This window comes from Hypanus sabinus, chromosome 4 (genome assembly GCF_030144855.1).
Source record: "Hypanus sabinus isolate sHypSab1 chromosome 4, sHypSab1.hap1, whole genome shotgun sequence".
Taxonomy (NCBI): domain Eukaryota; kingdom Metazoa; phylum Chordata; class Chondrichthyes; order Myliobatiformes; family Dasyatidae; genus Hypanus; species Hypanus sabinus.
This window is the reverse complement of record NC_082709.1, coordinates 31,208,554-31,232,026: the sequence shown is the minus strand read 5'-3', so window position 1 is coordinate 31,232,026 and position 23,473 is coordinate 31,208,554. Positions and strand designations below refer to the sequence as shown.

The 23,473-nt window shown below is 40.4% G+C and overlaps 1 protein-coding gene across 6 annotated transcripts in view; it reads left to right on the top strand.

Annotated features, from left to right (window-relative positions):
* The window catches only part of znf385b (zinc finger protein 385B), a 400,240-nt gene that overhangs the window by 251,719 nt on the left and 125,048 nt on the right, over positions 1-23,473 (top strand). For 5 of the 6 annotated variants that reach the window (XM_059966779.1, XM_059966780.1, XM_059966782.1 and 2 more), the window contains one exon: positions 9,468-9,610. In XM_059966779.1, the coding sequence (XP_059822762.1) occupies positions 9,468-9,610 (143 nt within the window). Of the gene's footprint in view, positions 1-9,467; positions 9,611-9,850; positions 9,949-23,473 lie in introns of those variants that run through there. The other variant, XM_059966784.1, reaches the window with a different exon arrangement.

Below are 23,473 nucleotides of genomic sequence, written 5' to 3'. Positions count from 1 at the left end.
TCTTGGAGGAGCGTGGGCCTCATCTGCGTATGGTGGGAATGACTGGGGGAGGGGTAGAAATGCTCCTTGCTTCCAGCGTTCTTTTGTTTCAAGCGTGGCCCTCAAGTAGTCCGTGAACCCAAAGGGTAGGACATTACTGGGCAGGACTTCCTGACCAGCCCTGTCGAAGGTTGTATGAAATGTTAAAGCCTGGGTTAATTTGATGGTTTCACGGATTTTTTACACAGCTTCTCCTGGCTCGGCCACTGACAGTGTATATAGACAGTGTGCTACCTCAGTTTGCCCTTTCCCTTGCCTTTCGATGAGGTCCTTTGCTTGGGGTAGATAAGGTTAGTGCCAGTACTGCCATGGTAACTGTTTCTGTAGCTATCCCAAGCCAATGTATGTTAGGGGAGCTATGCAACAGCAGGTAAACCTGGAAGACTCAGCTGTTGGGGAAGATTTAGGAAACAGTGGTTTAGAAAAATTGTAAACTGTAAATTGCAAGTACCCATTGAAGTTCAGCCTGAAATAATGATAATCAGAATGTATTCCTCACCACCTTGGCATCTGGACAGCAATTTGCATATTGGTGAGAGGAATGTACTTGTATATTTAAATGAAAATGACTGGTATGAATAATGTATTCACCAGCTTGAAATTCAGGAGAGTGGCTGAGTGGTGCAACAACAATAACCTCTTATTCAATGTCTGCAAGACTAATGAGCTGCTTATCATTGGAGGAGAGCGTATTGACTTCAGGTGGGAGAAACCAGAGGTTCCTGAACCAGTCCTCATCAGGGGATCAGAGGTGCAGAGCATCAGCAGTTTTAAATTCCTCTGTGTTATCATTCTGAGGACCTGTCTCGGACCCAGAACATAAGTTCTGTTATGAGGAAAGCACGGCTGCATTTCTACTTCCTTAGAAGTTTGCAAAGATTCAGCATGACATCTAAAACTTTGACAGACTCTTTTAGATGTTGGTGGAGAGCACATTGATTGACTGCATCACAGCCTGTTATGGAAACATTAATGGAAAACCCTACAAAAATAGTGGATATGGACCAGTCCATCACAGGTAAAATCCTCCCCACCATTGAGCTAGTCTACGCGGAACGCTGTTGCAGGAAAGCAGTATCCATCATCAGGGATCCCACCACCCAGGACATGCTCTCTTCTTGTAGCTGCAATCAGGAAGGAGGAACAGGAGCCTCAGGATCCACACCACCATGTTTAGGAACAGTTATTACTCTCAACTATCAGGCTCTTGAACCAGAGGGATAACTTCACTTGCCCCATCATTGAAATGCTCCCACAACATATGGACTCACTTTCAAGGACTCTTCATCTCATGTTGAAATCAATCAAGTCAAATCAAGTTTAATTCTCACTCAGGCCATACATAGATATGGCTGAATGAGACAGTGTTCCTCTGGGGCCAAATTGCAAAACATTCAAAATTGTAAGGAAACGTCCAAAATAGCAAGTAATATCATTAATATATACCAAGTAAAGAAGCATATTCACTTGAAAAAAATCATATATAGTCCAATATCCTGAGCGACAATGTCCAGCCATTGATGGTACAGACTCGGTAGTGTACAGAAGCACGCAATCCAATCTGTCATTCCTTCGCTCGAACACAGGAGAGCAGCACTGACAGGCAAGGTCAGGCCCCAGCCAAACTCCAACACGCTGTCGTGCTTCTGTGTCTCTCACCTGGTCTGCAGCAGCAGGCAAGCCTGAGGCTTGAGGCCTAATTCTCACTACCGATGAGGCCACACATCTCCCTTGCTGACTGTTTCACTACCAGTTGAGGGTAACAGCCCTGCCGCAACATACATGATCTGTGTACAATGGAGCCTTGCGATTGTAAGTGAAATGTTGGAGACCATCTCCCACTGCACCAACTCCAATGCTTCCGAGTAGCGGGCAGCAGCAAGGTCCGCAGCTAGGTCAGCTCCCCCAAACCTGAACCAGCTCCTCCAATATCGCGAACAGCCCCTTTGACATCTTGTCCAGCTCCGCACCCAACACCTCACAGAGGGAGTAGCCCTGCAGTACCCAAACTTCAAGCAGTAGAATTACCTTTGGATCATAAAAAAACAAATTTTACAAAGGAAAATGCACCTTTGTTTAGTCCCCGAAAGACTGCTGTGTTTGCATGCGCTGCCATCTTAACTGATTCCTGAAAAAATTCCTTATTCTTGATATTTCTCGCTTATCAATTATTACTATTTCTTTTTTTCCCTTTTTCTATTTGCACGGTTTGCAGTCTTTTGCACACTGGTAATCTGCCCTGTTGTTACACTGATTCTGTTACGGTTATTGGATTTATTGACTATGCCCGCAAGAAACTTATTCTTCGGGTCGTATATGTCTTTTGATAATAAATTAGCTTTGTACTGTGAACTTTGATCTTGTCTGTTTAAAGCTGAATTGTGGCAATTTGAAGTGCTTGTCTGTTTCATGTCAAGATAACAGAATACTGAAAATTCTGAAGTCGATTTTTGTTTGAAATTCTGTTTTTCTGATAGAATTAATATTCAACAGAAATAATTTCACCTATTAGTTTTATGTTGATGCACACTAATAATTTAAGCATTGGTATGCTTTAATGAATTGAATTGACTTTGTTTCTTACATCCTTCACATACATGAGGAGTAAAAATGTTTATATTAAGCCTCCATCTAAATGTGCCATGTGCAATCTTAGTAATTTATAATAATTTATAATAAATAGAACATTCAATGTAATATAGAGTGTACTCAAGTCAGCAGAGTTCATCAGTCTGATGGCCTGGTGGAAGAAGCTGTCCTGGAGCTTGTTGGTCCTGGCTTTTATGCTGTGGTACCGCTTCCTGGTTGGTAGCAGCTGAAGTAGACTGTGGTTAGGTCCTCAATGATCCTACGGGCCCTTTTTACACACCTGTCCTTGTCAGTGTCTTGAATCATGGGAAGTTCACAACTACAGATGCGCTGGGCTGTCTGCACCACGCTCTACAGAGTCCTGCGATTAAGGGACCGGGATTATTGCCTGCTTTTGGACATGATTAAGCATTGGAATTGAATGAGATGCCACATAGAAATTCTCAATATGTATTATTGGGTAGTTATTGTACAGTAGCGACCAAAGTGTAAAAATAAATCACATATAGAAATATTCCACTGCTCAGAAAGAGTGGAATCTAGTCATCCTCAGTCTCGAGGGACAGCATAAAGAGAGGAGAATGTCTTTTCTGATATATAAACTATCCTCTGTGTTAATTGTTTCTAGATATTAAAGAAATCAGGGATATTGGGCTCACACAGGAAAATGGCACTGATTTCATATATATGCCATGATATTAACTCCTGCTTCTGTTTCTTATTTTCTATAAACTTTTTTCTGTTTTGCTGTCATCATACGCATCACACTCAAAATGTTGGAGGAACGCAGCAGGCCAGGCAGCATCTGTAGAAAAGAGTACAGTCGCCATCTCGGGCTGAAACCGTTAGGCAGGACTGGAGAAAAAATTGATGAGGTGACGGAGTTAAAAGGTGGTGGGAGGGGGAGGGAGAAGCGCAAGGTGATAGGTGAAACCCGGAGGGGAAGGAGTGAAGTAAAGAGCTGGGAAGGTGATTGGTGAGAGAGTAACAGGGATGGAGAAGGGGGAGTCTGATAGGGGAGGGCAGAAGGCCGTGGAAGAAAGGGAAGGGGAGGAGAACCAGAGGGAGGCGATGGGCGGGCACGGAGATAAGGTGAGAGAGGGAATTACCAGAAGTTCAAGAAATCGATGTTCATGCCATTGGAGGCTATCCAGAAGGAATATAAGGTGTTGTTCCTCCAACCAGAGTGTGGCCTCATCGTGACAGTCGAGGAGGCCATGGGTAGACATAGCAGAATGGAAATGGGAAGTGGGATTAAAATGGGTAGCCACTGGGAGTTCCCGCTTTTTCTGGTGGACAAAGAGCGGTGGAACAGTCTCCCAATCTACGTCGGATTTCACCGAGAGCGCCGGACACAGTAGATGATTCCAAAAGAGTCACAGGTTAAATGTCACCTCACCTAGAAGGACTGTTTCAGGCCTGAGTGGTAGTGAGGGAGGAGGTGTAGGGGCAGGTGTAAAACTTGTTCCACTTGCAAGGATGAGTACCAGGAGGGAGATCAGTGGGAAGGGACAAATGGGGTAGCCTCCAACCTGATGACATAAATACTGATTTCTTGAACTTCTGGTAATGACCACCCCCACCCCCTCTCCGTCACCATACCCCCTCCCCTTTTCCCTTTCTAATCTTATCTCCTTGCCTGCCCATTGCCTCCCTCTGGTGCTCCTCCCCCCTTTTCTTCCTTTCATGGCCTTCTGTCCTCTCCTGTTAGATTCCCCCTTCTCCAGCCCTTTATCTCTTTCACCAGTTACATTCCCAGCTCTTTACTTCACCCCTCCCCCTCCCAGTTTCACCTATCACCTTGAGTATCTCCCTCCCCCCCTCCGCCCACCTTTTAACCCTGACTCCCCATCTTTTTTTCCAGTCCTGCTGAATGGTTTCAGCCCGAAGCGTTCTCTGCACTTCTGTCCATTGATGCTGCCTGGCCTGCTGTTCCTCAGCATTTTGTGCATGTTGCTTGGATATGCAGATTTTCTCTTGTTTATTATCGTATGATTTAGAATTATGGACAAAATTATCTTTGTCACACTTTAGGTATATAATTGGAATACCAGTGTGTTGATGCCTATTCAGTTCTGTGATTTCAGTTGAATGAAACACTGCTAACTGCATAAAGAATTCTGCAATGTGGGTTGATGTACCCTGATGAAATATATATTCAGTGGCCACTGAGTGTACGTCCATGATCTTCTGCTGCTGTAGTGCATTCAGAGATGCTTTACTACATACCACTGTTGCCATTCCCTGAGACAGTTGTGCATGAAAAATGCCATGAGGTCAGCAGTTTCTGAGATACTTAAACCATCTTATTGAGCACCAGCAATCGTTACACAGTCGAAGTCACTTGCATCACATTTCTTCTCCCATTCTGATGTTTAGTCTGAACAATAATTGAACTTCTTGACCATGTCTGCATGCTTTTATGCATTGAGTTGGCTGGTTATGTTAGCAATCGTACCCAACTGCCCAATCTTACTTTGGTAAACTCATTAGCCCTACTGGGGCATGGGCTACAGAGAGTAGCTCGTGAGAGTCCTCTATCCTGGGCCAGTTTTTCACAACGTTTCCGGGTGTGGCCCATCTTCTTGGTGTCACCTTCCTGTCCCAGGGCTGAGGTCTTAGGAGCTTCTGTTGGCATTTCTGTAGCTCTGGGTTTTTATGGGGTAGGGTTGCTGGCTACACGCGCAACCCTTCTCCTTTCACAGCTGGCCCTGGGACCGCCCACGACGGAGTTCATCTGCCCAAAGTGTATGGCTTGCTTTTCCAAAGTGAGCGCTAAGTTACTTTATTCGAGTTATCTAGCTCTGTTTGGTTAACTAATAAAATCACGTGCTACAAACACAATGCCGGAAAATAGTCAGCTAGTGCATTGTATCTCCTGCTCATTAATTCGTGGCCCTCCCTGCCCATCCATTTGCCATATCCCTTCCCAATCATGCATCCTTGCAAGTTCTTACTTGCTGTGAAGTACCTAATGAGGATACATGCTCTGGTGTGGTCAAGAACCAATCAGACCCTTTAATGTGTTGTAGAGTTAGCAATTATTGCACCGCTCAGCAATGTATTCCAGAGATTCCTAGGTCACCATTAGGTTTAAGCTGATCTGAAGTAAATAAACAAGAAAACATTGATCCCATTTATTAAGATAAATTATTTTAAGGATAGAATGATTCTTGTTATTTTTTTTCCAAGAATCCAGGAATTGTTTTCAAGGTCACTATTGACTTGTATAGTGTAAGACTTCATTTACGTTGAGTGGTTCAATAAATAAAATCTTATATCTTTATAGATGTGTGGTTATTCTGAATTAAAGATCTATGCATATTAATATTGTGTGTTTTATCTTTGTCAATCATCTGTGTTTGGTTCACCAGCAAAAATGAAGAAAAAATACATTTTCTTTCTTTTTTGGCACTGAATTTAAAATTATTTGAAAAATTTTGTTTTCAGGTTTGAAAATTTTTATGTAACAAATTAGAGAATCTTCTGTCCATTGAACTAATTAGAATTTTCACATGGAACTAAACTCCTAAAATTATGCAGCTTGATTGAACACTGTGCAACTTATTCACTGAAGTCTCTTAAGGAGGTCTATTTGTGGAAGTTTATCTAGATTTAGGCTAAAATTTCAATTTCTTTCAATCATCTAAAAACAATTGCATATACTGATTTGGCAGGTTTCCCTAATAAAAGCTTGTGCTTGTTGCCAAGCAGAATCTACAGAAGCAAAAAACTGGTGTCAGTGATATAAAAACTCAACAGGTTGAGCAGCATCTGTGAAGAGAGTTAATGTAAATGGTATTAACATTTCAAGTCAGTGACGGCTCATCAGAATTAGGAAGAATTAGAAATAATTACTTGTTTGGGTTTAATGATCAGAAACTTCATCATCTAATAGGTGTTCAACCTTGGCAATTTGGCAATCCAAGTTTAAAAATTGTTGGCTTAGATTCTGAGTATGTTGAAAACAAAAAAATAGAGTTTTGTATTAGATATGGAAGGGAAGTGGAGCAGGGACCAGGGGCTAAGTGACTCACTCTTCCCATTAGATTTTATTGGAAAATGAGAAAGGTTAACAGAATCCAAGGGAATGTCCAATCGTGTGGAAACTAGGAAAGATTGAATGACAAACTGGTAGTGGTGTCAGCTCACAGACAACGACAAAGGCCGGTGAATAACTTTTATTGATTAATCCTTAACCGTCTCTTTCAGTTAATGTTACCTCCGCCTGCATCATCCAATCTCTCCTGGACTCCATTCTGTTATACACATACCCCACATCTCTCTCTTCACTTTCCCCAACCCCAACTGTTTTATTTCTAAGTAACTGCTCATTAGTTTATCATTGTTACATGTATCTTGGTAAAAAGCATCATTAGCATGCTATCCAGACAAGGCATTCCATACTTCAAAGGAAAAACAATAACAGAATGCGGAAGATAGTATTACATTTACAGAGAAGGTGTAGTTCAGATAGTCAAATATGATGCAAGGGGCATGAGTTCAGGAGTCAAGACCTCCATTCAAAGATCATATAACAGCAGGATAGAAACCGTCTTTGAACTTGGTGGTCTGTTCTTAAGCTTTTGTATCTTCTGCCCAATGGACTGCGGGGGTCTTTGATTATGCTGGCTGTTTCTCTGAGACTGCAGGAGGTGTAGATATTTTTTATGATAAATTGGACTGTGATTACAACTTCCTGCAATTTCTTGTTGTTATGGGCAGTGCAGTAGCCATACCAATCTGTCATGCAACCCAAAAGAATGCTTCCTGTGGTGCGTCTATTAAAAAAAATAGTGATAATCATTAGGGATATAGGCGTAGGAATAACCAAAGAATTAAGAGATAGGGTTTGAAAATTTATTTTGTATAGGTTGTTAGTAAATTCAGATGAGCTGCCAGAATTCCAATTGGAAGCAAAAGGTTTTTTTGTATAGTGTAAAACAGAGGTCTTAAATAACTTTACTGGGGGTGGGGCGTAGGATTGAATAGGATATTGAGTAGGAGAAATATGGCTGAAGAGTCCCTCTTTCAGAGAAATGATCTTCAACCCCAAAACCCCACAGAATTTATAAAAACCGCATCAGTTTACTGGTTAAAAAATGTTCATGTTATTAATGAGCATGTCAGCTGGCAAATCCAAGGGTTTAACAGATGTGATGTAAACTGTGATTCCTTGGTGTGTCTACCTACTTTATGCAGCTCAGCTGTTTGGTTTTTCCCAAACTACAAATCAGCTTCAGTCTTTCGGTTATTTTGAACCGCATGCTTGATTTGCTAATTGCCAGTTAAAAGCACTGCTGAAGGTTTGGGTCGGTCGTCAGAGTACATCTGTCCTTTTAAATGTAACAATTGTTACCGCAATCATAACATGTCCCAGAAATAGAAAATTTAAAAATTTTTAGTTGAATTCATATCTCTAGCAAATGCTAAATAGAGAATTGCTTATAAATAAATCTTGTTCCTTACTAAACTGTGTCTCTTTCTCCCCTATATCTGATCTTCCATTCCCTCCCTTAATTTATGCCTCTACCTGATTTATGTCTGAATTCACTCACACTTTATACTGTCTCCCTTGTTCTTCCTCATTTAAAAAAAATTCACTGGACGATGAAGCCGACTTGTGGCCCCACTATTCACCCACTCAGTTTGGACATCCTTTCAACTTTAGATATTGAATCTACTTGGCATAATAGCAGCTCTTGGCACAAATCTTTTGAACTGAAAGGCACAGGATTTAACCCATAGTGCGATTTGCAAGATGCCCTAATTCTGTGGGCTTTACCGATGGAATAAGTAGTTACATTTAATCTGCTCAGTAGGCTATTATTTTAGAGTAGTATTATTTTATAGTTTATTGTACTTCCAACCATCTGTGATTATTTAATGTTATAGTTGACTTGAGCCATATCGGAGTGTATATTGTGATTGAATTTTATTGTTATTGAACAATTTAATGCCTAGAGGCATTTTACTATGTTGGAGGCCAGATTTATAAATGTCACCTGGTACTGTTCAAATAGAATCTATTAAATGAGATTTCAATGAATGCAGTTTCCGGCGCAATTTTATTCAGTTACAGTGCTGGTGAGATTGTTTTAAAGCAAAAAAACTGTTAAGTTTAAGAATGCTAGTGTGATATTATTGTTTAATGTAAGACAAATACCTAAAATGTCTTTAAAAGAGAGCTGAAGAATTAGAACAATGCAGTATTTAAAGGGCTTCCTAAAAAGTGACCACTTTGTGCAAGGCAAACTTTAATTTGTCTGTTATTTCAAAAGAAGGGAGTTTCTGAGTTCTTAAAGATATTATTTGTTTCTGTTATGTACATAACAGAAATTGTAACTTCTATTATGTACACAAATGTTGTAACTGAGAAACTACTTGGATGAAATTCTCTTGTGATACTGAGTGTTGTGAACAAATAAGACAACGAAATGATAAAATGACCTCTATTGTGGTCGATTTGCATAATCTCCTTCCAGCACTCAATTCAATGCTCCAATTGGCTACCTTGCTTTCATCGAGTGATTGGTTTTAATAGGTGGCTGCCCCCAGCCTCCTCAGCTCAACAGAACTGTTCCGACACGGGTGACACGCACTCATTCTACCTGCCAGAATGACTCACGTACCATATGTCTCCTCTGAATCTCAACTTGTACAGCTGTGTGGATATGCTATGTTTCAGCTAGGAAGCGACTGTGTGGGCTTCTCATCTCAGTTGACACATACAGTGTAATTGTTTGACATAATTCATCGCCAAGAAAATATTTCCACATGATGACTGCAAGTGTTTTACTTTATTTATTAATTTATTCATTTTATTTTGCCATTGACAGGAAGTACATGCCATGCTAACACACTTCCTGCATTTGTGCGGACACCTACCCTGATGATGCAGCCGTCACTTGATGTCAAATCATTTATGCCTTTTCCAGTGGATACTGGCTCAGCTGTTGGACTTTTCCCAAATTTTAACACAGTGAGTAAAAACTGAAATGTGTTTGTTTTCCTTCTGTCCCCAAGATTGATTTGCATACTGCTCCCCAGTAGATGGAGCCTTCCCTCAAAGAAAGGTTCTGAACCCTGGGATGCAAATATCACGCCAGGCTTCCAAAATGTTTATCGATGCTATTTCATGTGAGTTCAGCTGACATGCTGTATTCATCTGTGCAGCCAGTTCTGGTTTCTATTAACCCACCACGTTGCAATGTAGCTGAGGTTCTGCAGCACCTAACTCCCAACGACGGTGAACTGTTCACATTGTCAAAATGCTCATGCTGTTGGTCTGATTTCAGGGGGATCCATAAGAGCAGCAGAGTAAGTGAGAAAGTATTGATTTTGAACCAAAAGAAACAAATGCAGTTTTGGTAGGTTTTTGTGACAAAAAGCTGTTTTGTGATACATATTGATTTCAAGCCTATTTCAGTTGTAGCAAGATGTACCACTCAGGAAAAAAAGTGGTATTTTAAATGTCTTATTTGATAATTATACTTTGGATTACATATTATCAGCATCAGTAAGCTCATAATAATTGTTTAGAAGAGAACTATAAAAATAAGTAACGCAATTGATTTAATCTTTGTAGCTGTTTTCTCTTGCCATAAAATCCTTTTTGACACAGGCTTTATGTAGGTAAGCTTCAGTGTTTCTAGCCTATAAATCTTTGAGCTTACTGAGCTGTTTGGAAAAAAAAAGCATTATGACAAAATAAGCCTGAGCTTAAGGTTTATTAGAAATGCTGTTTGTGGAAAATATGTTGGCTATCACTGATTCATTTTATTTCCAAATATCTTTAAAACATTTAATGTATCAATGGTTTCTAGTGAAAAATGAAAATTATATCTGATATACAGTATTTTGGCTGTCATTCTGAACTTTAAAATAATGAGAAAACATTCATTTTTATCAGTAATACAAACTCAAAGTAAATGTCTCATTATAGAGAGTACAGATATTTTTGACTTAAGATTGGACATCATGTGTGTATCTATAATCGATACAGAATTATGTTGTCACCAGGAATAGGCTGTGGGTGTTCGAAATGTACCCAGGTTGTTAACAACATTAATTCTTTTAGCAAATTAATCTAGTGTGAAAGGAGATCGTATCAGGGGATTTCAGGTCTCTTATAAATTATGCTGTTGTCAAATGCACGGCTTTCCAGCTTAAGGTTTACCATATTTTTAAACTTTAAATTGAAATTGGAAAACTGAAACCAAGAATATTTCAACCTTATGAGTTGCTCTGTATCAATGTTGTTAGAAATATACAGAAATTTATTTTAATTGCATCTGTGTTTATTGATGCCATTTACGATTTAAAATTCATGATTTGATGCCAAAGACAAATATGCAGCACCTTTTGACTAATATGCATGATGACTTTACAAAGTCCGCTATACATATGAAGGGGGTTGAATGTAAAGTCATCTCTACGTGCACATTTTCACCAATGAATTAAGTCATTGTTAGGAACGCCATTTGCAAATCCATTGTATCGTTGCTGAGAAGCAAGAAGAAAGCCTTCCAATCGACTCTATGGAGTTTTCATCTGCAGACCCATTCACTGGACCAGCAGTGATAAGGAATTTAAAATGAAGGAGAGCACCAGTGATCTTTACAGAAAAAAACTTGCTCTTTTATCAGTTGTGCAGTATTTTTAAAATGAAAATTTCCATGCTCTGGGAAATGTTTCTTACTTTCATTGCTATGTGTCAGAAGCTATGATTTCAGTTGGCTTCAGATGTGTGTGTATGAGTTCTGCCCAAACTTTGCATAGGGGTGTTTTGACTATGGTAAGAGCAGCTTTCCAACTCGCAACCCAGTTATCCCTCCTCTCAGCTTTATTGGAAGCTGGTAAAAGGTTAGCATGGGATGTCAAACTATTTTTCAGCAGTCAGCAATATCAACATCAGTGTGAAGTTTAATGTGTAGTAAAAGGGTGGACTTTTGATTTCCATGCAAGAAGAAAAAAAGAGGGAATTCCACTTCATTTAAGGACCGCTCTACTTCATTGATTTATCAGTATGTGGCAAGGCAATCATCAATTGCCTTTCTTTGATGACCCTGGTGAAAGTAGAGGTGAACCATGTTCTTGATCTAAGGCATTCTTTGTGGTGAAGGCATTTCTGCTGCTGTTGGATAAAGGGATTTCAGGATTTAGATCCAGCAACCTATTTTCATGTGAAGATGGTGTAGGACTTGGAATTAAACTTGCGGGTAGCGCTATCTGCATCCAATTGCTGTCCTTGTTGTTGGTGGTAAAGGTTACAGGATTGGGAGATCCTGTTAGAGTACTCTAGGTGAATAATTGCAATGCATTCCTCTGTGTACTGTTAGTGAATGGAATGAAGATTGATGGAGTGCCTTCCAGCTGACTACTTTGCCCGAGATGGTTCTGAGCTTCCTGAGAGATTTTTTTTGGAGCTGTATTCAACATGCAATCATTTTCCTTGTAGAAGCTTCATAAGGCTTTGCAGTATCAGAAGGTGAGTCATCTGTAGTCAGTCATACTTGATCTCCACAGTGTTCTAATTAAGTTCATCTCATTTCCTTCAGTCCTGCTAAAGGGTCTTGGCCTGAAACATCTTTTCCATAGATGCTGCCTGGCCTGCTGAGTTCCTCTTGCATTTTGTGTGTATTCCTTAGTTAAGTTTTTGGCCAGTAGTGAAGCTCAGCATGTTAATGGTGGACCATTCTATGAAAGCAATACCATTCAACCTAAAGAGGAGACGTTAGATACTCTTTTGGTGAAAATAACCATTGCCTGGCAGGAATGTTGCTTGCCATTTCATTAGGATATGTCTAAATGTTGTCTTCATTTTCTTGAGTGCAGGATAGACGGCTTGCAAAGAGTTTCAAATGGAATTGAATATTATACAATCATCAGTTAACACATCCCAATGGAGCTTTTGAAGGAAAGAAGTTCAGTGGTAAAGCAGCGTAAGATAGCTGCACCCAGGTTAATGTGCTGATGAGCTCCTACAGTTATGTCCTGTGGTTGGGATAATTGACCACAACAGCCATAAACATCATCTTTTGTGTGAAATATGAATCTAATAAATGAAATGTTTTCCCTTTGTTACTCATTGAATGCAATTTTGGCTTGACTCTTGATGCTACACTCAAACAAATTTCTCCTTGATGTCAAGGGCATTGGCTCTCATCTCTGCAATTCAACTGTTCGATTCATGTTTAGAGCAAAACTGTTTTGAGGTCTGGACATGATAGGTTCCAGTGAACCTGGAACTGAGCATGTATAAATTTATGAATAAGGGCCACTCAGTTGGTCTGTCATGACACCCTTGATCACTTTGCTGTTCGTTGTCAGTAGACTGATTGGGTGATAATGATTTAGAATGTACAGTACGTCCTCATCTAGAAGGTGGCACATCTTTGCTGTATTACACATTACTGGGCAATTATTAATGTTGTAACTGTATTTAAGCAGCTTAGCTAGACTGCAGCTAGTTCTGGGGTGCAGTTTTTCAGTACTACTTCAATGTTGTATGGCCTCATAGGCTTTACAATATCCAGTGCTTTCAGCAATGTTTTTTTTTCATCTCATCTGGAGGGAATAAAGTTGGCTGAAGATTTGTTTGTGTGATGTGATCTCACAAGCTGGCTGCGGTGGCTCATCCAATCTGCACTTCTGGCTAAACATGGTTGCAAAGGCTTCCATAGCATTTCTGCACTGCAATGGTGGGGATTGGAACCCCATTCTTTTAAATTGCCTATTATTGTTCCCAACTACCTGAACAATGCAGGTTCTTATTGTTTAGCATGTATATTATCCTGCATTGCAGCTTCTCTGTGGCAGCAACTTATTATTTGTACCAACAAATGTTACTCTCTTCTGTCTTCTGTACCTCTCACTGTAGCAGGGTTGATCCCCTGACTTGATAGCAATAACAACATGAACAATACACCAGGCCGTGAGGCGACAGATTGTGGTGATAAATATTTCTGCTCATGAGCTACCAATTTGGTTGTGTGTCTTGTTGACTGAGGAGAGGACAAGACAATTGATTTCAAAAGACGTTAGGAGAACTTTCGATATAAAGTTCCCCATGTACATTCCAAATAAACCATACCAGGATAATGGGGAATGGCTTTGTATAGAATACTGCTTCTATCACTGTGTAAAGCAATCATGAAATAGCAAAGCAATAATTTTAAATTCAAGATAAAAATCTTTCTTGCCATTCTGACCTGATGTTTAGTGCCTTAACAGCAGCTCAGGAAAAGATTCTGTTTGTATGTCACTGTGTGTCAATAATAGGAATGTGCCCTGTTTCAAACTGCATCAAAATGGGTTTTTGAGAGTAATTATAACTGGTCTATTCATCAAGTTCTATTAGGTACACTGACAGGACAATCTATCTCAGAGCATTAAAAGCTGCAGAGTCTGAATTACCCCTCACTCCAGGAAAAAAAACTTGTTTCTGCATTTCCATTAGTAAATCAGACACCTAGAAGAGTAAAGTTAGGGGCAACAGTGATAAATGAAAGGGTGTTTTTTTTTTCAGAAGCTCCTGAAGAGTGATTTCTTTTCTGTAAGTGAGTCTTTCACCTTTTAACTTTCAAGGTTCTGATTATTCAGCTGTTTGCCCTCTGCTTTACCTGGGCGGGGACAAGTCCCACAGGCTGACTTCCGACAGTTCAAAGCAAAATAACTTCCTTCCTTCCTTCCACAAGTAGAAACAACTAAGGAAACAATTGGCTTCACTGTGTGAGCTCTAGTTAGCAATGGGTTAAGCTTTGAAAAAAAGCTAAGGTGAAACATGAAAGGGCATTACCCCGATATCAAAATAATTATGAAATTTTTATCTTTCTCACTCTAATGGTAAATGAAAACCGCATTAACTATCTTCAATTTTTTTCCTTCCGCAACTGTTTCCGAGAAATATATAAGGATTGAAACAAGTGAGCAGTTTCAATTATTTTGAGGAAATGGTGCATATCACAGATAGATCTTGCTTTGAAATTTCTGAAAAATATGTTTTGATCATTTCTATTATTAATTATATTTAACAATGATGGTAAAATATTGCAACCTAAAAATAAAGATTGAATAACAAATTGGTAACATTTCCAGTCAGTTGTTACTTTTCTATGTGACAAATGTAAGCATCTTCCTTTGCTTTATAATTTCCTTTATTATTAATGAAGTTCTGTGGAACTCCAGGTTTTGATCTCTTCATGCCATTTATTGCACCTTGATGTTTCAGTAGATTAAGGATGATTGTATAGTGAAGGTAAAACTGTCCTTAGTATTCATATTGAGTTGGGTCCGTAAGGCCATAAGACGCAGGAGCAGAATTAGGCCATTCAGACCATCAAGTCTGCTCTGCCGTTCCCCGTGGCTGATCCCAGATCCAATTTAACCTCATACACCTGCCTTCTCGCCATATCCCTTGATGCCCTGAACGATCAGGAAACAATCAAATTCTGCCTTAAATGTACACACAAACTTGGCCTCCACTGCACAGTTTTCAGCAGATTTACTGCTGTCTAGCTAAAAAATTCCTCTTTGCCTCTTTTCTAAAGGGTTGCCCTTCAATTTTGAGGCTGTGCCCTCTAGTTCTGGATACCCCCACCATAGGAAACATCCTCTCCACATCCACCCTATCTAGTCCTTTCAACATTTGGTAGGTTTCAATGAGATTCCCTTGCATTCTTCTAAATCCCAGTGAGTACAGGCCCAAAGCTGCCAAATGTTCCTCCTATGTTAACCCCTTCATTCCTAGAATCATCCTTGTGACTCTCTCCAACACATCTTTTCTGAGATATGGGGCCCAAAACTGTTGACAATACTCTAAGTTTGGTCTTTTAAAGGCTTGGCATTATCTCCTTGCTTTTATATTCTATTACCTTTGAAATAAATGTCAACATTGCATCTGACTTCTTTACCACAGACTCAGCCTGTAAATTAACCTGGTAGTCTTGCATAAGGACTCCCAAGTCCCTCTTCATCTCTGATGTTTGAACCTTGGAGGCCAAGATAATAGTCCGCACTATTGTTCCCTTTACGAAAATGCATCATCATATACTTCTCAACATTATATTCTATCTACCACTTTTTTGCCATTCTTCTAGTTATCTAAGTCTTGCTGCAATCGCATTGCTTCCTCAGCACTATCTATCCCTCCACCTATCTTGGTATCATCTTCAAACTTTGCCACAAAACCATCAAATCCATTATCTAAATCAGCGACAAGTAATGTGAAAAGTAGTGTCCCAATACTGACCCCTGAGGAACATCACTAGTCACTGGCAGCCAATCAGAAAAAAACCCTTTTTATTCCCACTCACTACCTCCTGTCTGTCTGCCATTCTTCTATCCATGCCAGTATCTTTCCTGCAACGCCGTAGGATTTTATCTTGTTAAGCAGCCTCGTGTGGCACCTTACCAAATGCCTTCTGAAAATCCAAATAAATGACATCCACTGCCTTTCCTTTGGCCACCCTTTTTGTTACTTCTTCAAAGAACTCTAACAGATTTATCAAGCAAGATTTCCCTTAAAATAAACCATGCTGACTTTGACTTATTTTATCATTAGTCTCCAAGTACCTCGAAACCTCATCCTTAATAATAGATTCCAACACTTTCCCAACCACTGAGTTAGGCTAACTGGCCTATAATTTCCTTTCTTTTACTTTCCTCCCTTCTTAACTAGTGGAGTGACCTTTGCAATCTTCCAGTCCTCCAGGACCATGCCACAATCAAATGAATCTTGGAAGATCATGACCAATGCATCCTTTATTTCTTCAGCAACCTCTCTCAGGACTCTGGGATGTAGTCCATCTGGTCCAGGTGACCTATCCACCTTAAGCCCTTTGAGTTTGCCAAGCACTTTTTCCTTGGTTAACAGCAATGGCAATCACTCCTGCTCCCTGACACTCATGGACCACTGGATCAGGGGTTATGGAGAGAAAGCAGGTACAGGGTTCTGAGTTGGATGATCAGCCATGATCCTACTGAATGGCAGTGCAGGCTCGAAGGGCCGAATGGCCTACTCCACCTATTTTCTATGTTTCTATGTTTTACAGTGAGAACAGATGCCAAGTACCCATTAGGTTCATCTGCCATTTCTTTGTCCCCAATTACTACCTCACCAGCATCATTTTCCAGTGGTCCAGTATCAACTCTCACCTCCCTTTTTCTCTATATATAACTGAAAAAACTTTTGGTATCCTGCATTATATTATTGGCTAGTCTGCCCTCAAATCTCATCTTTTCCTTGCTTTTAGCTTTTTAGCTGCCTTTTCTTGGATTTTAAAAGCTTTCTAATCATCCAAATTCCCACTCACTTTTACTACCTTATATGCCCTTTCCTAGGCTTTTATGCAGTCCTTAACTTCCTTTGTCAGCCATGGTTGCCTACCACTGCCAGTTGAGAACTTCTTCCTCTATCCTGCACCTTGTGACCTATTCCCAGAAGCTTCAGCCACCTCTGCTCTGCTGTCATCCCCGCCAGTATCTTCCTCCAATACACCTGGGGAAGCTCCTGTCTCGTGCCTCTGTAATTCCCTTTATTCCATTGTGATACAGATACGTGTGAGTTATGCTTCTCCCTCTCAAACTGCAGTATGAATTTAATCACATTATGATCACTGCCTCCTCGGGGTTCCTTTATGTTAAGCTCTCTAATAACATCTGGATTATTACACAACACTTAATCTAAGAGAGCCTTTCCCCGAGTAGGCTCAAACACAAGCTGCTCTAAAAAGCCATCTCACAGGCATTCAACAAACTCCCCCTCTTGCGGTCCAACACCAACCTGATTTTCCCAATCCACTTGCATATTGAAGCCCCCCATTACAATTGTGTCATTACCCTTATTACATGGGTATCTAGCTCCCTTTGCAATCTCAGCCCCACATCTTGGCTACTACTTGGAGGCCTACATATGGTTCCCATAATGGTTTTTTCACCCTTGTAATTGTTTAACTCTACCCACAAAGATGCAACATTCTCTGACCCTATGTCACCTCATTCTGAAGGTGTAATTCCATGTCTTACAGACGAGGCACACCACTGCCTATGCCCTCCTGCCTGTCCTTTCGATACAAAGTATATCCTTTGATGTTAAGTTCCCAACTACAGCCTTCTTTCAGCCACAACTCACTGATACCCGCAACGTCATACTGACCAATCTGTAATTGCGCCACAGATTTGTCCACCTGACTCTGAATGCTATGCGTATTAAATACAGCACCTTCAGTTCTGCATTCTTTGCCCTTTTGAATTTTACATCTGTGGTACAATTTAACTCTTGGGGCTGTCTGCATTTGTACCCAGTCATTGGCTTGTACTTCCTTACATTCATGTTACACCCATCATCTACTTGTAAACCTGCTGGTTCATCCTCAGCTCTATCATCCTGGTTCCCATCCCCCTGCCATATTATTTTAAACCACTCCCAACAGCTCGAGCAATTCTGCCCACATGAGTATTGCCCCCCCCCCTCTGATTCAAATGGAACCTGTCCCAGAAGAAGTCCCAATTGTCCAGAAGTCTGAATCCCTGCCCCCACTCCAGTTCTTCAACCATGCATTTATCTGCCACCTCATTCTATTCCTATCCTCACTGTTGCGTGGCACAAGCAGCAATCCCAAGATTATTACCCTTGAGGTCCTACTTTTCAGCTTCCTTCCTAACTCCCTGTATTCTGTCTTCTTCCTACGTCATTGGTAGCAATACATACCATGGCTTCTGGCTGCTCACTTTCTCTTTTCGGGATATTGTGGACACATCCAGAAACATCTTGGACCCTGGCACCTGGGAGGCAAACAACTATCTGTGTTTCCTTTTTGTGTCTACAGAATCACCATTCTCTCCCTCTGACTATAGAATCCTCTAAACTGTTGCTATCCTCTTCAGTTCCCTACCCTTCTGCGCCACCGGTCCAGACTCACAGCCAGAGGCATGGCCACTGTTGCTTCCCCCAACAGTACTCAAAATGGAGTACTTATTGTTGAGGTGAGTGGCCACATGTGTGCTTTCTACTATCTGACATTACCCCTTCCCTCTCCTGATAGTCACTCATTTATTTGTCCCTTGCAGCCTTGGGGTCACTACCTCCCTGTAGCTCCTATCTATCACTGCCTCACTTTCCCTAACAAGCCAAAGGTCATTGAGCTGCAGCTCCAGTTCCCTAACTCGGTCTCTAAGGAGCTGCATCCTGATGCACCTGGCGCAGGTCTTAGCATCTAAGAATTCTTAACTCACTACAGAGCATAAGATCTGAAATTTATTTCAAACCAACTACATGATCTCTTTATTCATTTTTAATTGATATTTTTGGAGCTGATTATCTAAGATTGAAATTAAAACCTTTGCTGAAGACACATCCATTCAAAAAATACTTCTCATCCAGATTTCCAGCATTCATAGTCTCCCTTGTGGCATCACGTCTGTGTTCACTGAGGAAGAAGACATGGAGGATATTATGTTCAGGGAAGGAATCACAAATAGTATGGAGCATATCAGTATTTAGAAGTTGGAGGTGTTAAGTACTGGGAACGCATAAAGATGGATAAATCTCGAGGGATGGATGAGATCTATTCCAGAAGTTAGGAGATTGCTGGGACCTTGATGATATCTTTGCATCTTTGTCTGCCACAGGTGAAGTACAAGCAAACTGTTGCATAGCTAACATTTTATTTAAAAAGTTAACTAGGGATAAGCCAGGTAGCTACAGGCCAATGCCCTTTTAGTGGTAGAGAAAAAAAGAGAAAATTCTAAGGGATGGGATTTGTATAAATTTGGAGAGGCAGGAGGGATAGTCAGCACGGCTTCCTGTCTAACCAATTAGAGTGAGTTGTTTTAAGATTCAAGATTGTTTAATGTCTTTTCCATTACACAACTGTAAAGGAGACCAAAGCAATTGTTACTCCAGACCTGCTGCAGTATATAAAAATAACAAAGATAAAGAACACAACAATAGAAAACACAATAAATGTAAATACATAAGATAGCTTATATACATAGATTATATGTACATAATGTAAATACATAAGATAGCTTATATACATAGATTACACGTACATAAAGTGGCACTAGGTACTGGAGTGTCTGCAAATAAGGTGATTCTGACAAGAAATGTTAGAGTAGTAGTGGTGTGGGATTAGTGGATGCAGGTGTTGATCAGCCTTACTGCTTGGGGAAAGTAACTGTTTGTGGCATGGTTGCTACATAGATCCTCCCTGATGGGAGTAGGACAAACAGTCCATGAGCCGGGTGGGTGGATCCTTCATGATGTTGCTAGCCTTTCATCAGTACCTTTCTGTATAAAATGTCCTTGATGGCGGGTAAGCTGGTCCCGTTGATGCATTGGGCAGTTTTGACTACCCATTGTAAAATCTCCCTGTCCACTCAGTGCAGTTTCTGTGCACTGCAGCAGACAGTGCAGAAGAGGCAACATTGGAGGTTGATGAAGGCAGGGAGGTAGATATTGTCGATATGGTCTTTAGAAGGTCAATTGACATGATTTATATGGCAGGCTGGATCAGAAGATTAAGCCACATGGTATTCAATTCAAGCTAATTGGGTCCAAATGGCTTGGTGGCAGAAAATAAAGAGATCTTGGAGAATAAAGTCCATAGGTTGGAAAGTATCAACACAAGATTGATATCTTAGTGAAGAAGACATGCCAAGAACATAGAGTATAAGAGACATTGCAAAACACTGGTAAGGTTGCAGTTGAGGTATTGTATGCAGTGCCTGGTGCATAAGTATAGGAAGGATGAGATTACATTTAAAAATTGCAGAGAAGATTCACATTGCTGTGACTGGAGGATTTTAGTAATGAGACATTGTACAGCCTGGAATTGTTTTTCCTGGATAAAGTGACGACTGGGTGATCTAATGGAAATATATATATTCTCCTCAGTACGACAGGATACTGTACCCGAGAACTATTTGTAACCCAAACAATTTGCAAGCCAGAAATGCGACTGCCCAGAAATGTATTTAAATAAAAACAAAAGGGTCTTTGTTAATAAGGTGAGAGGAAGGAGTTTAAAAGGAATCTGAGGTCTAAGTTTGTTACTCAGTATTTGACATTGCGAATGCGCTGCCAGGGTGAAATTTGATACAGTTTAGACAGACAAATAGGCAAGGCGTAGAAAGATACAGTAAGCAAATGGGGTTGGTATGGATGGACAAAGTATCAGAATAGTTGTTGTGGGCCAAACGGCCAGTTTCTGTGCTGTATGAATATCTGACTAACAACGCCCAAACAAGTTCTTGAATTATTGTCACAGTGTCTACCCGTTTCTTTGTACCTTATGTTCACATGTTCTTTATTAAAATGCAAGTACCGTACATGTAAGGTCTGTATTCCCAGATGAACTGAGAACAGATCAGTGTGTGCCTTCACTGTATTTTGAATAAAAATATGCAGCTGTCCCATATGCTAGAAAGAAATGAGTAAATGTAATGGAGAGATTTAAAATTTATTTTGAATATTGAAAAGTTGATATCATCGTCTGTAAAGGTAATGGTGGAAGTTACCTGACCTACTGAGTTTTACTTGCATTCCTGTTTTTATTTGATCTGCTATGATTCCCCAAACTTCACTTAGTCAAAAAGAAGATTGAGATTGAATTTTTGACCAGTTCAAGAATTAAATATTTTATTAATGCAATGTTCCTATTTACGGTTCCTAATTAATCATTTGAAAACACAAACCTCTATTTAAACATACAGATTTGGAATGCAGGGAAAGAATAACTAATCCATTAACATTGATTCGCCTATGTAAATGTTTGTCAGAGTTTTGTGACTTAAAATCTCATTTCCTCTTCTGTCAGCCACAGATATATGATCTCTTTGTGTTGGTTGTTAACACACACAATACATTTCACTGTATGTTTCAATGTACATGTTATTAATAAATAAATTAAATCTTGACAAAGGCACATTTCTACCGCAAATAAATGGAAAATTCCTCACCTGGCCTCTAAGGTAATTGTTCCAGCCCAGGAATCAGTTACACCCGGTGATCTCAATAAAGGTACTTACAGACGGTCTCCAGCTTACAAAAGAGTTCCATTCCTGTGAGCAGTTTATAAGTTAGAAATGAACAAAAACAGTGTGGTGGAGAGGATCAGGGAACCATCTGCAATAGGAGAGTGAACAAGCTTAGGGAGACCAGCCGTAGGTCAGCCCCAGAGACTCAGAGTGTGAGCAAGTGAGTTTGCTCAGCTTTCTTAGCTCAACTCAAGCCAGACTCTGATTGTTAGTGGGTGGTGTGTGGCACAGCCCAGGGAGGGGGCACCTGGAAATGCCCTATTCCATTCCAACCCAACAGAGGATATCTGCAGGTACTTCCATTGTCTTTGTCTCCTAAATTCTTTTTTTAAGTACAGACTGTCCATTAGTTTGCAGTCAGTGGAATGAGTTGCAGTGTAAGTTGGGGGACAAATCGAAAAGAATGGTAGTTACAGAGCTGAAGGCATTGTATTTCAATGCACGCGGAATACGGATTAAAGCAGATGATCTTGTTGCTCAATTAGAGATTGGCAAATATGATGTTGTGGACGTCACTGAATCATGGCTGAAAGAAGATTATAGCTGGTAGCTTAACATCCAAGAATGCATGTGGTATCGAAAGGATAGGCAGGTAGGCAGAGGGGGTGATGTGGCTGCTTAATATGATAAGAGCCCGTGGTAGTACTGGAAAGATACTAGCATGGATGGAGCATTGGCTGATTGGCAGGAGGCAAAGAATGGGAATGACGGGAGCCTTTTCTGATTGGCTGCCGGTGGCTAGTGGTGCTCTGCAGGGCCTGGTGTTGGGAACACTTCTGTTTACGATGCATGTCAGTGATTTGCATGACGGAATTAATAGCTTTGTGGCCAATTTTGCGGATGATACGAAGATAGGTGGTGGAGGAGGTGGTTTTGAGGGAGTAGCGAGGCTGCAGAAGGACTGAGAATAATTATGAGAAAGGGCAAAGAAGTGGCAGATGGAATACAGTGTTGCGAAGTGTATGGTTCTGCACTTTGGTAGAAAGAATAAAAATATAGACTATTTTCTAAATATGGAGAAAATTCAAAAATCGGAAGTGCAAAGGGACTTGGGGCTTCATGTGCAGGATTTCTTAAGGGTTAATTTGCAGGTCGAGTCAGTGGTAAGGAAGACAAATTCAATGTTTGCATTCATCTCAAGGGGACTTGAATATAAAAGCAAGGATGTACGTTGCCTTCCTGTCAGCTTGACCAGTCTGACCATTTTCCTCTGAACACTGCCACATGATTAGCTGATTGGATATTTGTATTAATGAGCAGATGTACAGGTGTACCTAATAAAGTGGCCACTCATTGTGTCACTGAATTAGAATCAGAATTGGGTTTATTATCACCAGCATGTGTCATGAAATTTGTTAGCAGTTCAATGCAAGACATAGTATAGAAGAAAATAAATAAATAAATAAACAAGTAAATCAATTACAGTGTATGTATATTGAATAGATCAAAAATCATGCAAAAACAGAAATGATATATATTAAAAAAGTGAGGTAGCCTTCATGGGTTCTGTGTCCATTTAGGAATCAGATGGCAGAGGGAAAGAAGCTGTTCCTGAATCACTGAGTGTGTGCCTTCAGGTTTCTGTACCTCCAACCTGATGGTAACAGTGAGAAAGGGCATGCCCTGGGTGCTGGAGGTCTTTAATAATGGACACTGCCTTTCTGAGACACCGCTCCTTGAAGATGTCCTGGGTACTTTGTCTTTAATAATGGAAGCTGCCTTTCTGAGACACTGCTCCTTGAAGATGTCCTGGGTACTTTGTCTTTAATAATGGAAGCTGCCTTTCTGAGACACTGCTCCTTGA